A 13,438-nucleotide genomic window follows, 5' to 3' on the forward strand; every position below is an offset into this window, starting at 1 on the left:
AAAAATAAAGTGAAAATCTGTACAAAACTAGAAAGCAATAAGGGCTTACATTTATACTATAAGAAGTCCTTTTCAACTCTAAATGACAATTTGGAGAGAACAAGCCCAAGCCTGTTTTTACAGTCCTGATGTTCAGACAGACACTATATTCATGGGGAGAACAGCTAATGGTAAGCTGGATAAAAAGAAATGCACCGGTGACATGACATAACCACACTGGTTTTCTACATGTAAGGCTTATTGGTGAGAGCCAGTTAACATGGCCCACACCCCAATATCTGCCTTTAGAAAACCTTGCGTTTCCGTAACCCTGAACACAGCAGCTGCCATGTTGAATTGAACTTCAGTTTACCCAGCCCAATACTCTGCCCTTGACATCCATAGCAGATGCCTCAAGTGATGGTGAAAGCTTATGGGATTCTAAGCTAGCACATGGCATCAGGCACCAAGCTTTCAAATCCCAAAGTGGGGAGAAAAAGGTTAAATCCGTTCCCTTTAATCCAGTTCTGGTTTGGCCATATTTAGACTAACCTACTGCACACAACAAATTCACCCCATATACAATATATGAGAACAGATTCCCAAAATCTTAAAATACTTGCATTTGACCAGGAAACACTCTTCATGCTTTACCTTGCTAAATCACTTTGTTTTCACTCTCTCCTCACAACAAAACCACTACAAGTTACCACAAGCAGCTTGCGAGCTGGCTCAAACTAGATTTAATAAACAGATAATGCATCCTGTCAGCCCAGATTGAGAGGTAATTCCCAAAGTCCGCTCCAAGTCACGATCTGGTGTTTGTTTTTTTTTTTAGTGTGGTGCACACCAGTTTGTATGCTCAAATTCCTAAAACTGCAAAAACTGATTAGAAACCCAAGTGTTAAAAATCAGAGTGAGGAAGGGCTCTGTACCTCTGCTTGAATACTCGTGACTGATCCTGCAATTCCGTTCTCGGTGCTTATGTTATTGGAGCTGTTGTTTGGAGAGCTGGGACCAGATCCAGGAGCGCTGTTGCATGCAGAGTCTAAAAACACATCCAAAATCAACTTTTAGCGCTACAAACAATCTCCACGATGGAATTTACACAGATAACAACCCGTCAAGTTTTGTTTTGGAGGAAAGCAACCCTCCTCCTCCCCATTTACCCCCAAAATCTTCCCAGGGCTCTTAAAATACTGACACTTTCAAATGGTCTGTCCAAGTACCTACTTAACATATTTATGTCTTCTCCTCATGGGGATTTCTCTTATAGTGTATTAATAACTTTGAACACAACTGGAAGATAATAAAAGACATGGAAGGCTTGAAGAGGCCAAACTGGAGGATGTCAGATCATCCTGCTTCATTTTTCTAGAAGTGCTTCTCTCACCCTCTTTAGTCTATAACCCTAACGACACCATCTCACCACGTATTGCATCAGACTCCATGCTGGAACAACCAGGGAAGTGTCTCAGCGTTGACATTTTCCCATGCAGGTTTCTGGTTCATCTGGATCTACTGGAAATACGCCACCAGGACCGAGCCCTCACGCTGATCATGCAGGAGAGTTGACCTCTACTTTTACAGAGAAGCACCGAGATTTTGCCGGTGCAGGTGAGTGGGCATGTGTAATGTCCCCGTCCCCTGCAAAGTGCCCACACCGTGCTGGGTCCTCAGAGGAACATGACCTGCCTTGGGCTGCCCTTCACACAGCACAACAGCTCCCACAGCAGTGAGCTCCCAAAAACTGCCTGGGGACTGACTCACAAGGATGATATTTTGCCAGGATGGCAAATTAAATCATTTTAAGAGATGTAAAAGCTGCCTGAGTGACATGGGAATGGACAGACAATTGACCATGGTCATGGCTGAGCACATTTTACAAAAATCAGGCAAAACTCTACAGGGTCCAAAACAGTAAATCTGTTTCAAATCACTGCTTTTTTTTTTTTTTTTTTTTTTTTTGGTAAGTCTTCTCCACTCAGGCAGCAAAACACTTTCCCATTGGAAAGACCCAAGGCAGAGTTAATCCCCAAAATAATTCTGCTATCACCTGAATGCTCAGAAAATCCTCTCAGCTTTGTATATTTTATCAACACATTCCCTGTGAACTCACTAACCAGAACCACTGAGATGACCAGCCTGAAATCAAAGCCTCCCCATTAATGATACAGAAATAATAACAAACAGAAAACAGCGCATGAAATTGCAACAGCCAGAAAGCTTCCCTCAGAAGGTTTCTCACCTGGTGTATGGCACAGCTTCCAGTGTTTCTCTTTTTATTTTGGAAGGTAAATAACATTAAAACTTTTTTTCTGAACTTTTCTCCTCCCCAAGCACAGGATTTGCCCAATGCCAGAAGAATCTCCCAGTGGCTGCAATGGTTCAGGCTGCAGCAGTCTCATAATTGCTCTAGGATGCCCCAGTAGAAATAAAAGCCAACTGTTACAATTTGGGGGATTTAAAAAAATTATTTCTTTTGTGGCATTATTCTGTACATACTATTTTGCCATTTTGATCCTTGCAAGTACCTCCTGCAAAGTAGCAAAGAGATTTTTTGGTTTTTCTTTAAAAAGGAAGCCTTGATGCTTTTTGTTGGCTGTGCATTTGGGGAGGCATCTCGCTATCAAGAACACTCAGCATGGAATAACACCCAGCTGAGCATGTAACACTGAACTTCTCCACGGAAAGTGACTTCGGAGAGTCTAGGTGTTTTGAAAAAATATTCTGACTGCATGGAAAAGACGTGCTTTTTCTGGGACCATGTCATTAACTACAACAAATTAGATCTTGTGCATACTACCTAGACATAGGAAAAGTACCTAGCACATTCAAATGTATTCTTCAGGGATTAAACATAATTTCTATCCCCTGAAGTGGGACTTAAAAATTACTAAAAATCAAAAATTAATTTAAAAATTATTTTCCATTCAAAAGTCCCCTCTTACCATAACAACTCAGATATTTTTCTAGCCAGGCTCCAGGCTGGCTTCATGAACCATGCCCATGCTCAGTGAGAAGTGGGAGCTTCCACTGACATTTCTGAAGGCATTACTGAGATCAACCGGTCAGCCATTAGACCCTGATTTATCCCCAAAGCCATGTGACATATAGCAATATATGAGTGAAGTAAATTCAGTTTTCAGATCTGATACAAATTATGCTTAGCTCTTGAAATCATCTATTCCCTCTGCAAACACAGAGCGGTGCATAGCTACCCCAGAGTCTCTGGAAACCACTGGGCTCTCTAAAGAGAGCTCACTTTGAGTTTGTTTGAATGATGAGAGTGTGCCTTAAAGTGAGACAAGTCTGGAAAAGCTGTCACACAGTGGTACTTACACAGAGGCATCCCTAGATGGTGCTAAGAATTAACTTTATGGTAATTTATATAATCTAGTTCACTCTGTTCCCTCCTTACAAACTTTACTCCCAAAAGAATATTATTTTTCAACAAGAAACTGTCAAATAAGTAGTCAAAAATATCATATCTATATATATAGAGAGAGATAAAAAAACGCCTTACATGTTTCAAAACTTTGGCATAATTACTTAACAAGGAACTATGGCATCCTGCCCAAAGGCTAAAACAAACAGGGGTTGTAAGGCATTTACTGCTGGAGGACGACAGCCGTGAATTATGGCCTCCCCATGGATATTAATAGGATCACCATTGAGAAATTTTATTTCTCAACAACCTGTTGCTGAAGATCATAGAAATGCTTGGGAAAAAAAATAGCACTCTGGTGGCATATTTACATCCGTCTACACATGTCTTAAAACAAACTACAAAAAAAGCTCATTGAGTTGGTAATGCTGTCTCAGTAGATAGGTACCCAATGGACCAACGCCGCTGATGCCCACCTGCCACCACCCACTGCTCAACTCTGCCAACTTCATCCAGGTTTTGCCAACATTGAGAGGCATATGAGAGATCTAGACTACACAATTAACTGGATGAAGGAATAAATTTTGGAAAGGGACATCTCATTGAGTATGTGACTGCTGGCGCAGATTTGTTGCTTACCCGACGTACCTGTGACATCCAGCGGGCGCTTCTTAAGAGCGGTAACCACTGGACCATCTTTTCTGCGCAAGAGGGGGCTGCTCCGTCTTTCGGCAACTTTCTGCTTTAGTCTGGATCGTAACTTCAGATTGGGTTCAGATGCTGAACAGAAAAAGGCAAAGCAAACAGTGTTTTGGTTAATATTATTTCAGTAGCTTTTTTACTTAATGCAAAGGCTGGGTTGCAGGTTCAGCATTTGCAGAAGCCTAAATGAAATTAGTCATTTGATAGGACATATTTGGAACAAAGATTTCTTAATATAGTGGACAGGTACCAGTCTATGCGATATCTGAATTCACTGGCAATGAAAGTCAACAGCATTTTAATTAAAAAACAAACAAACAAAAAACCAACCAAACAAAAACCATCCTGCAATGTCTTCTCTCAAATGAAGACACAGACTTACAATCTGCTGTGAACTCCTTCAGACTACTGCAGAGAGCATCATTCACATCCCCTCGTTTCCCATCTCTGCCCAAGTTGCTTCCAAGCCAGTGGTAAACCTAACTTACGGGATCAAAAAAATCAATACAGGAATTGGTGATACAACTGAGATGTTGCTGTTTGTTTAGTGTGGAGCATCACCGTGGGGCTGAGACGCTATCTGTGATGTGTTGCTGAAACGGGCAGCTCCACACCCATGGAGTCATCCAACCCCAGGGTGAGCTGGCTTAGGGAGGTACACCAGAGGAGCGGGAAAGAAAATACGAAAATAAAACCCCACAACCAAAACAGGTGAATGTTTTCCTGCTGGTTCACCTCCCTGAAGCAACTCAGCTTGGAGTCAGATGAGCCTGTGTCAACTGGAGCCAGTGTCAACTCAAGAAAAAGGGCATGAGAGTGCGGCCAGGGCCAAAGCCAATGCCGGGGAGGAGAAGGTTTGTTTATTTGGGGAGCAACTTGGTTACATCATCACAGCCACAAAGTTAAACCATATCTAAAACCACATCAAATACTTTGAAAATTCAGGGCTGCCAAGGGTAGGTGTGCATGTATTTCCTGAGACCATAGCCTGACTTACTTTGTGTACATCATACTTTTGAGAGACTCTCTTAAAAACTTCTGCTGTACCCAAATCCTGAGATTTCATTTCTCCAAAAGTCAAAGCAGATCTCCTGGGAACCCCTAATGCCTCTGGGTTAATGACAGCTGGCAACACCGAACACATTTGCACGGTACAGCTTATCAAGTTTTTATAAAGGTAATGAAGCCTTAAGTCAAGATTCCTCCTGCAAGATGATTTTCTCTGTAAACTTTCTGATCTCTTGAGTATACATGAAATATCTGCTTTGGCGCTTGAGGGCTCCTGCCAGTTATGAGATTTGTGAACTGGCCCAATCTTTTCCCTTCCTCAACCTCTTAACAACTCTGCAGCTTAATCCCTTTGAACCAGCAAATCCTGTGCTCTCACCATTAACCACCGATACACTCAGCTCCCTACACTGCAGGGCCAATAATCTACATTTCTTTAGAAGAATTAAAATAGGGTTTACAAACTGATTTGAATTAACTAAGTCTGGCTACAGATAGATTTCCCTACAGTTGGCTTTGACCACTGGGTCACGTAAAAGATCAAGCCCAACAATGTTAATTGCAGGGCTCAAAAATGAGAAGGCTGATGAATTCAAGATCAAATGCTTGAAGTTAAGCCATCAAAACAGTACTTTGATGAAACTTTTGGGAAGAAAAAAAAAAAAAGAGCTTTTCATGAACGTTTTGGACAGAAAAATGCTAGCAAGAGATAAAGGGAGCACTAAAAAAAAGCGTCAGACTCCTCAAGATGATGCTTAAAATGCAGAATGAAGTGCATTAACAAAGGGGGAATCATCTTATAGGGCATTTGCATATAAAATGGCAGGGGACTGAATACAAATCTGTCATTTGCTCAGAGGGCAATATTAGAAGAGTCGACTAGTTAAAATACAAGCATACGCTCTAACTAGCTACTTTATAAAGTTTTCTTCAAAACAGAACTTGACTTACTATTTTAGAAGTAGTCTTTGGGTACACGAACATTCGGTACCTCATCCCACATCCTTTAATTCACAGCTTTAATTTGTTCCAAATATTGAGTATTAATAACTGTCTAGATGCTCCGGTCAAGACTTTAAAGAACAAATGGGAACGTGTCACAGCTAGATGCTGATACATCCATTTTAGATACATTTGCACTGCCAACCAGCAAATGAAATATAAGCCTATGCCACAGCTGTTGAAAGGATCTGTCTTCTGACAAAGAAAAACATGACAATAAAAACTGTACTTCAGCACAAATTTTATTCATATGCAATTTATGCCCTGCATGGTGTTCATCTGAAGTATGTTTTCTGTTGGAACAGACAAGTAATTGTGCGGCTTTCAAATACAGAGAATGAACTGGTTAGAAACACCTTAAAACTAGCAGGGAAACAAAAGATCTGGGGTCACAGATTACCCAATACTACCAGATAACATCCCATACATGAAGCCACAATGAAAACATCCTTCCATGTAACAGGAAGGGAAAGAAGATAGAAAATTAGAGCCTTAAAAGAGAAAACACCCCAAGAATAAGTTTTAGCAAAAGTGGCATATTATAATTTGTCAGATAAAACTATTTTCAGGCAAAACTGTTCTGTGTATTTCTCCTTCACTTCCTCAGCTGAAGGATCAAGTTTTGAAACACCCAAAAGTCTATTTAAATAACTGCATTTATTTAGTTTGCTCTGATTTGGTTCTATTCATCCCCCAGGTATAATTCCAAATCTAACATGTCATCAAGACCTCAGAGAGCATAATCCCTACACGCATTTAATTGGATGCTATATAGACCAAAGTAGGTGAATTAAAGTTCAGCACAAATTCAGTCTCAAATTCGAAGAATTTACATATAGTATATTTTACAATGAAAGATGTAGCTTTCTGCAGAGGCATTTCCAAAACTCGAAACAATAATTTAAGCTTATTCAGATGGTTTTAAAACCACCATATAATAAAAAATATTTTTAAACTGAAGAGACCTGTCTTTCAAAAGTATGAAATATTAGTTCAAGCAACACGTAACTATTAATACCAGACAGTCAACACAGGTTCAGTGTTCTCTCGGGAACACCAATTCCACTGAAAATCTCCCAGTATTCACCTGTCAGGCAGCATGCCCAAACAAAGGCTTGCTCCCCATCACTGCTAACTAGCGTAAACTTAAGAGAACTAGAGACTAAATTACAAAACTTACTGCTCTTCTACATCTTAAGGTGAAATCTTTCACACAAACGCCATGAAGTTATCAAAAAATCATTTTAATTCTGTTTAGCAAACAAATGAAGCCCATGCCCAAGTCTGAGTCAGCTTCCACAAAGCTAGTGGGATTTCTTAAGCAGTGACATACTTAATTTGGCCTATAATAAGGATTTATACAAAGAATATTTTGTTTTCCTCTGAGTATATTAATAACTAGAATATAAGCCAAAAGCTTCCCTAGCTTTCACAGGCTCAAACCTAAGTTACCCCTCTTATACGTCATTTATTGCAGCAGGACCCATGTAATCCAATTCTTCAACATTTATGTCATTCTCATTGTTTTCTTCCTAGAATTGCATCCCCTAAGCTGCTGAACTAATCTGACATTAAGTCTATGTAAGTCAAAAACCACAAAGTCCTGGGCAGAGTTTGCCCTGTTCCCATTACCCATCCACATTTATGACAAAAAGCAAACAATGCACCGTGAAAACCCTGAGCCCAGTCCTTGCACATCTTAATTTCGGCAGCTGGGGACTGAGAAGGGCTGTTACTCTTTTATTAGTATTTTTAAGCTTCATAGTAAGTCTCACCAGCTAGGCAAAGGCCAACACAATTACCTTATCTCTCTTCTAACGTCCAGGTCACCCCATGGGTAAACATGGGAGAGGGAGAGACATAGCTGTCTGAAACTAGCCTTTTGCACAACCTAAAATTTTAATAAAGATAAATTATCTTTTGCTTAAGCGGGAGACACCACAGGTTCTGCAACTGAGCATTCACTCCCCACTCTGTGACTTCTTTGCTCCCTGCCTGGCCCTGTCCCAGACCTTCATTACTGCTCTTCTGTGTGCATGGTGTGGTCTCCCCTCTCCAAAAATCATGGATTGTGACCTATCTAGTCAGGAAGACCTAGTAAAGCCGGACATGGCAAAGTTCATCTATAGTCAAGCAAAAACATTGAAAATTGTTTCACTGTTATACCTCTGAAGGCCAAGTGAGCCGATATTCTGGACTGTCAATACCTGTAGGCATCAGCATAGAGAGGGACAAGAATAATATGGTCCGTCACAAATGTACCTAGTGGGCAGCAGAAAATTCCCAACCAAACTAGAAAGCAAAACAAGAGTAAAAACAAGACAGCCTGCTCTTCTGCAGAAACAAACTATTTTTTATGATCTTGGTACCATGTTGGATGGCATCACCTGAAATAATACATCTAGGAACATAGGTACATGATTAGAAAGGGACAGATAAAGATATTTGCTGGGTTTTCTTCCTCTTCTCCTAACTCTGTGCTGGCATGAGTACTGTGTAAGAGGTCTGTAGAAGGGCTATTTATGGAAGACTGCATCCTTAAAATGACAACTTATTAAAGTCCAATATTTGGCACTTCTCATGCTGAATTTTCGTAGTTGCAGCATCTCAGCAGTAGAAAGAAGACTTTAACACCCATTAAACTGAGCACACAACGTTGACACTTTTTACAGCTTCATTATCATTTGCTTGCCTGACTACAAAACCACACAAAATCACAGTGTAATGGAGCACCACGAAGGTTTTCGCTGTGAATAGCCAAAACTAGACTAGAAAAACAAGCACGTGGAAATGCCACATCTCATCTCTGTCTTTCCCTTTCCAAAGTCTAAATAAAGACAGTAGCTTTGCACAGTTCAAAATATTATCTGAGAGGAAAGATAAGAGACACGTGGAAGGGGATAAGGAATAGAAAGGAGAGACTGAGATCCTCCAAGTGAGTTTCTCCAATAAAGCATTTAAAACAGCACTGAACTCTACAGAAAGCAGGAGAAAAACATGCAATTTCTGTACAGCAGCCAAAAAGGTGCAGTGACTGTAGCAGAGGGAGCTACCGGCTGCCTGAACACAAGACCAGGGAGCAGCTACAAAACCAAGGAGACCCCAGTGAGTGACCCACAGTGGCCACAACTTTTGGGGACAATCTCCTTACGTTAAAATGAGCTTCTCCCCAACAACCCTACAGGCATTTTAAACTCAAGAACTACGCTGAATTTTACTGAAGTGCAACTTGTTAATATATAAAAGTCCAAGGTGGGTCAAAACATGCATGGTGCTATACCCTCCATGCTTCATGAGTCTCATGGACCAGCCAAGCACTTGTTGAGCTGCCATCTGTTCCGTACCTAGAAACCTTCCTGCCATGGCTGTGAGTCCATGCCCTGCCCTGCCAGCTCTGTGCCGTTTGCCTTTTTTTCCCTTCTCCTTGCCCAATCCCACAAGCATCTCCCCTCCCCTTGCCTGATGCTGGGCTGCTCCTATGGGAAGAAGCAACCGACCCCACCTCCAGCCTCCTCCTGCCCCGGGTGCTCTTCCAAGGAACTGTAATAAAGAAACATAAAACCAGTAAAAACAATCTCATGCTGTCACACACGGCTGCAAACTCCTGAGGGCCAGAAGGGATATGATGCACTGAGAAAGCCAGCAGGACATGCCTCAAGAGACACACGGTTTCCTTAGAGCTTCGCTGTTGCATGTCAGTTTGGAGAAATCACTCCAAGTTACTGCTCTGGCTGCCGTTCGCACGCTGCTCGTGGTCAAATCTGTCCCACAGAGGACAAGCACGTACCCATCACGCTCTGCTAGCTCAGACTTGGTTCCCCTTTCTGCTAGATGCAGTGGCCCAAAGGCCAGGTGTCTCAGCTCTGGCCAGAACAAACCTGGGCTTATATATATATACACATATACACGCACACATAGAGGTGAAACTGTGCACGCTCCTGGCAGTCCCTGTGAAGCAGAGGTGGAGCTGAGAGAACCAAGAAGGAGAAGGATGGGTCCCCAGAGGTGACGCTAAACCAGAAGACTTTGTTTGGTCTTCTACTGGAAGAGGTTTCTCCTTCGATGCACCGTTGATAGTACTCCCCAGGAAGGGCTTTGATGGAAAGTGCTAGCTTTCCCCACAGGCACCTCCAGCTCTCACGTCAAAAGTGCACCTGCTTTATCAGAGCCCTGAGCAAGGAAAGGGGGTGTCCCCTCCTTTTGCCTCTAGGCAAACCTCAACACTGGAGAGGAACGCCCACGGAACACAGAGTTCCTAGCCGCTGGTGCAGAAGAAAAACATGGGAGCAAAGAATTGCCCAGTGTGCATTAAGACATGATTGTCAGAAGAAATGGAGGGACTGGACTAAAGCAAGCATTTGCTGGTCCTCCAACTGCACTTTGGTTTGTTGCTGCTCTCTGAAATGTCAATGGGCTGGTCTGAAGAGCTACTTTGTAGCATCACAGTAATAAAGTAATTTTTGTCTTTAATAAGTTATTTTTGGATTAGAGAGACTGACGTCCTCCACTTGGAGAAGGAAGGGGTATTTATAACAATAGAGATTTCTCATGCAGGTCAGTGCCTCCTCTCAGCAGAGCGCACCCCGAGGCAGTGCGTGGGTCCCTGGGACAGGAAAGCCAGACCTCTGACCACGTCAGCTGGAAGGACAACGTGGGTGGGAAAGCAAAGATACTCTTGAACTTGAGTGACACTCCAAGCTGTACAAAGCTCAAAGATTTTCTCTAAATTATACTCCCACACTGCACCGGGATTTCAGCCTACTCTATTTTCCTCTAAACAATATTTGTCATAAAACAAACCGTTTAAAACATTCCAATAATCAGAACCAACTCAGAGAGGTATTATGCCTTTCTTGACAAATGCAGCATTTTAATTATTGACAAATCCTTTCATTTTCCGTTTTCTTTCTTTTCAATGCAGTAAGTTCAGAACAATTTCACCTGCTTAGATGCAAATAATACTCAAACAACTCTGTGTTTCTGCAATACTGTGAGGAAACCAACAACACCATGGGATGCTGGATGCTTTCCTCTCTCGGGCTTCTCTCTTTGCACATTAAAAGAAGAATATTAGCAAACATGAGACGGTTAGTGCCAGCCTGTGGGCTCCGCATCATGAACCAGTGAGCATACACCGTGCACAAGCTCCGATTTGTGGTGCCCGGCGGGGACGTGCAGGCAGGGAAGGACAACGCTGCCTGTTTCATGGCCAGCTCTGAATGGGCAGCAAGTGATTGAGACCCTGCAGCCTAGGTACATCTCAGCATCACGCATCTAAGTACAAGCTGGGCCTTCGAAGAAGTTGTCGTTCCCAATCTGCTCATGCTTGATTCAGCCAGAAGAACAACATCGACCTTTTCTATCTCTTTTAGGAGGTTGGTGAGCTGGAAGCTGCAGTGGTTGCCGGGACTATCAGTACAGGTGATGTATTGGTCAGATTCCTTCTGCAGTAGGTCACAAATGGTGGTGAAATTCAGGAAAACCACTGGCCAGGGCAGCCCTCCAAGTGGCAGATGGGCCAGATTCTGCCCGTTTGCACCACATACAGGCAAGTACAAGGAGAGGTCTCCTTTTCATTGCATTCCTTCACTCTTGAGCAAACTCACTACAGCAAAGGGGTGCATAAGCCATGGGCTGACAATGCTGAGCTAAAAGCTTCTCCTTGGACCTTTCCTGCCAGTTCTCAACCTGTGTGGACTGTGAAGGTTGAGGACAGGGTTTTTTTTCCTTTACCACAAGCCCTAAGACACAGTACTTGACCTACAACCAGTTCTTCTTCTGTCATGACTTGTGCAAAAGGCAAGAGACACTGTTGGGATGGCAAGTTTTCAGGTAGGATGCTTGTTCTTTCCTGGTCCCCAGAGAAAAGGAGCTGAAAAGAGGGGTCTGACACACTTTCTACTTGTCATTTCTCCCCAGGCACGCGCACGTACATGCTCATTTACTATCTAGGCAGGAAATTCAGAGACATATACTTGCCAAAGATGTCTTTGTAAGGTCTAGCGTTCAACTCAGTCTAGCTTTGGAAATAGTGGAAACTCACACCCCGAGATGCTATCCCACACCTCTGCAGTGAAAACATATTTGGGACCATAGGAATCCTTTGCCTCCTTAAAATCTTCATGTCCATCAACGTCCTTTCCTTCTCATCTTCACCTCCCCACTCCAGCCAGCTGTGACACTGGAGGTAAAGGAAAAGCCAGGACCCAGAGCCTCAGCGATGCCTCACAGAACAGTGACCATGGCTGCAGCAGCCATGGGCCAAGTAGCCCAAGGACCAAGCCAAAGACACCAAAAAACAGCCACCCATTGCTCTTGACGGATGCAGGACGTCTTCTTGTGTGCAATGAACCACAGTGGTGTGGCAAACACCAGAGGGTTAAGAAGCACAAATAAAAAAAAAAAAAAGGACAAAATGAAACAGTAGCACATTTTTGATAACAGCAGCTTTGTCAAAAATCCCACCTCCCCTGACAGATCTGTCAGGAGAAAGGCTTAAAGACCAGCAGTCAGCCCAGGGCAGGGGAATTAAGCTGCAGCAAAGGCACAGATCCCTCCCGCATGGGCACGAGGAGGGTCAAAGAAGAGGAGCTCTCTTGGGAAAGGTTTGCTTTATCCAACAGCAGGAGCAAAACCATGATGAGATCTGAGCCTGCTTCACAACCTGCACGGGTCCTACAGATGCAGCCATTTTTACACTTAGAACTGTGGAGAGTATCTTTTGCGAGTACTTCAAAAGAAATGAGCTGGTTTTCTCACTTTGGGGTCAGGTTTAAATATAGATACAGAGAAATGTTTCCAGTTCATACAGTCCAGTGAGCTGAATTAGTGTTGGCCAGGAGACTCTAGCAGGTGCTGAGTTTGGCAAAACTTCTCCTGATTTTAATGACAACTAATTGAAATGCTGTAGCTTTCATTAGAAATTCTGATTAGCTGTCAAGTCCCAATGAACACGAGGAATCCTTACCCTACCTCTATGCAGGAGTAAGTGGGAAAGCTACTGTCCAACAGGACAGGGTCCAGCCCTGCACAGGATGTAAAAGCAAAACAAAACCAAACAAAAAAACTCCATGTAAGCAAGAGGAAAAGCATGTTAAAAAGCTAAATTATTCTCTTCAGTCTTTTACAAATCTCAATAACGGTGGTTGTGTTGGCTTTCTAATTAAGAGCATGTTTTAATATGTCCACTGCTCAAATTCCACAAAGCAGGGAACACCATGAACAACCTTGCTCCTGGAAAAAAAGTAAGGACATCGTATTCCTTAGAAACGCAGAACTGAAAAGCTACATTAAAAATAACTTGGAGCTGCTGCTCCAAGCAAGTTGTTGACAAACAACTCTTAGGGTTATCAAAACAAG

The 13,438-nt window shown here is 42.6% G+C and overlaps 1 protein-coding gene across 9 annotated transcripts in view; it reads right to left on the minus strand.

Annotated features, from left to right (window-relative positions):
- Positions 1-13,438, minus strand: part of HDAC4 (histone deacetylase 4) — a 264,837-nt gene that overhangs the window by 81,208 nt on the left and 170,191 nt on the right. For 6 of the 9 annotated variants that reach the window (XM_069782187.1, XM_069782191.1, XM_069782185.1 and 3 more), the window contains 2 exons: positions 4,007-4,147; positions 915-1,027 (listed from right to left, as the gene is read on the minus strand). In XM_069782187.1, the coding sequence (XP_069638288.1) occupies positions 915-1,027; positions 4,007-4,147 (254 nt within the window). The remainder of the gene's footprint in view (positions 1-914; positions 1,028-4,006; positions 4,148-13,438) is intronic. The other 3 variants (XM_069782190.1, XM_069782192.1, XM_069782189.1) reach the window with 1 other exon arrangement.

Source organism: Haliaeetus albicilla, chromosome 4, assembly GCF_947461875.1.
Source record: "Haliaeetus albicilla chromosome 4, bHalAlb1.1, whole genome shotgun sequence".
Classification (NCBI taxonomy): Eukaryota; Metazoa; Chordata; class Aves; order Accipitriformes; family Accipitridae; genus Haliaeetus; species Haliaeetus albicilla.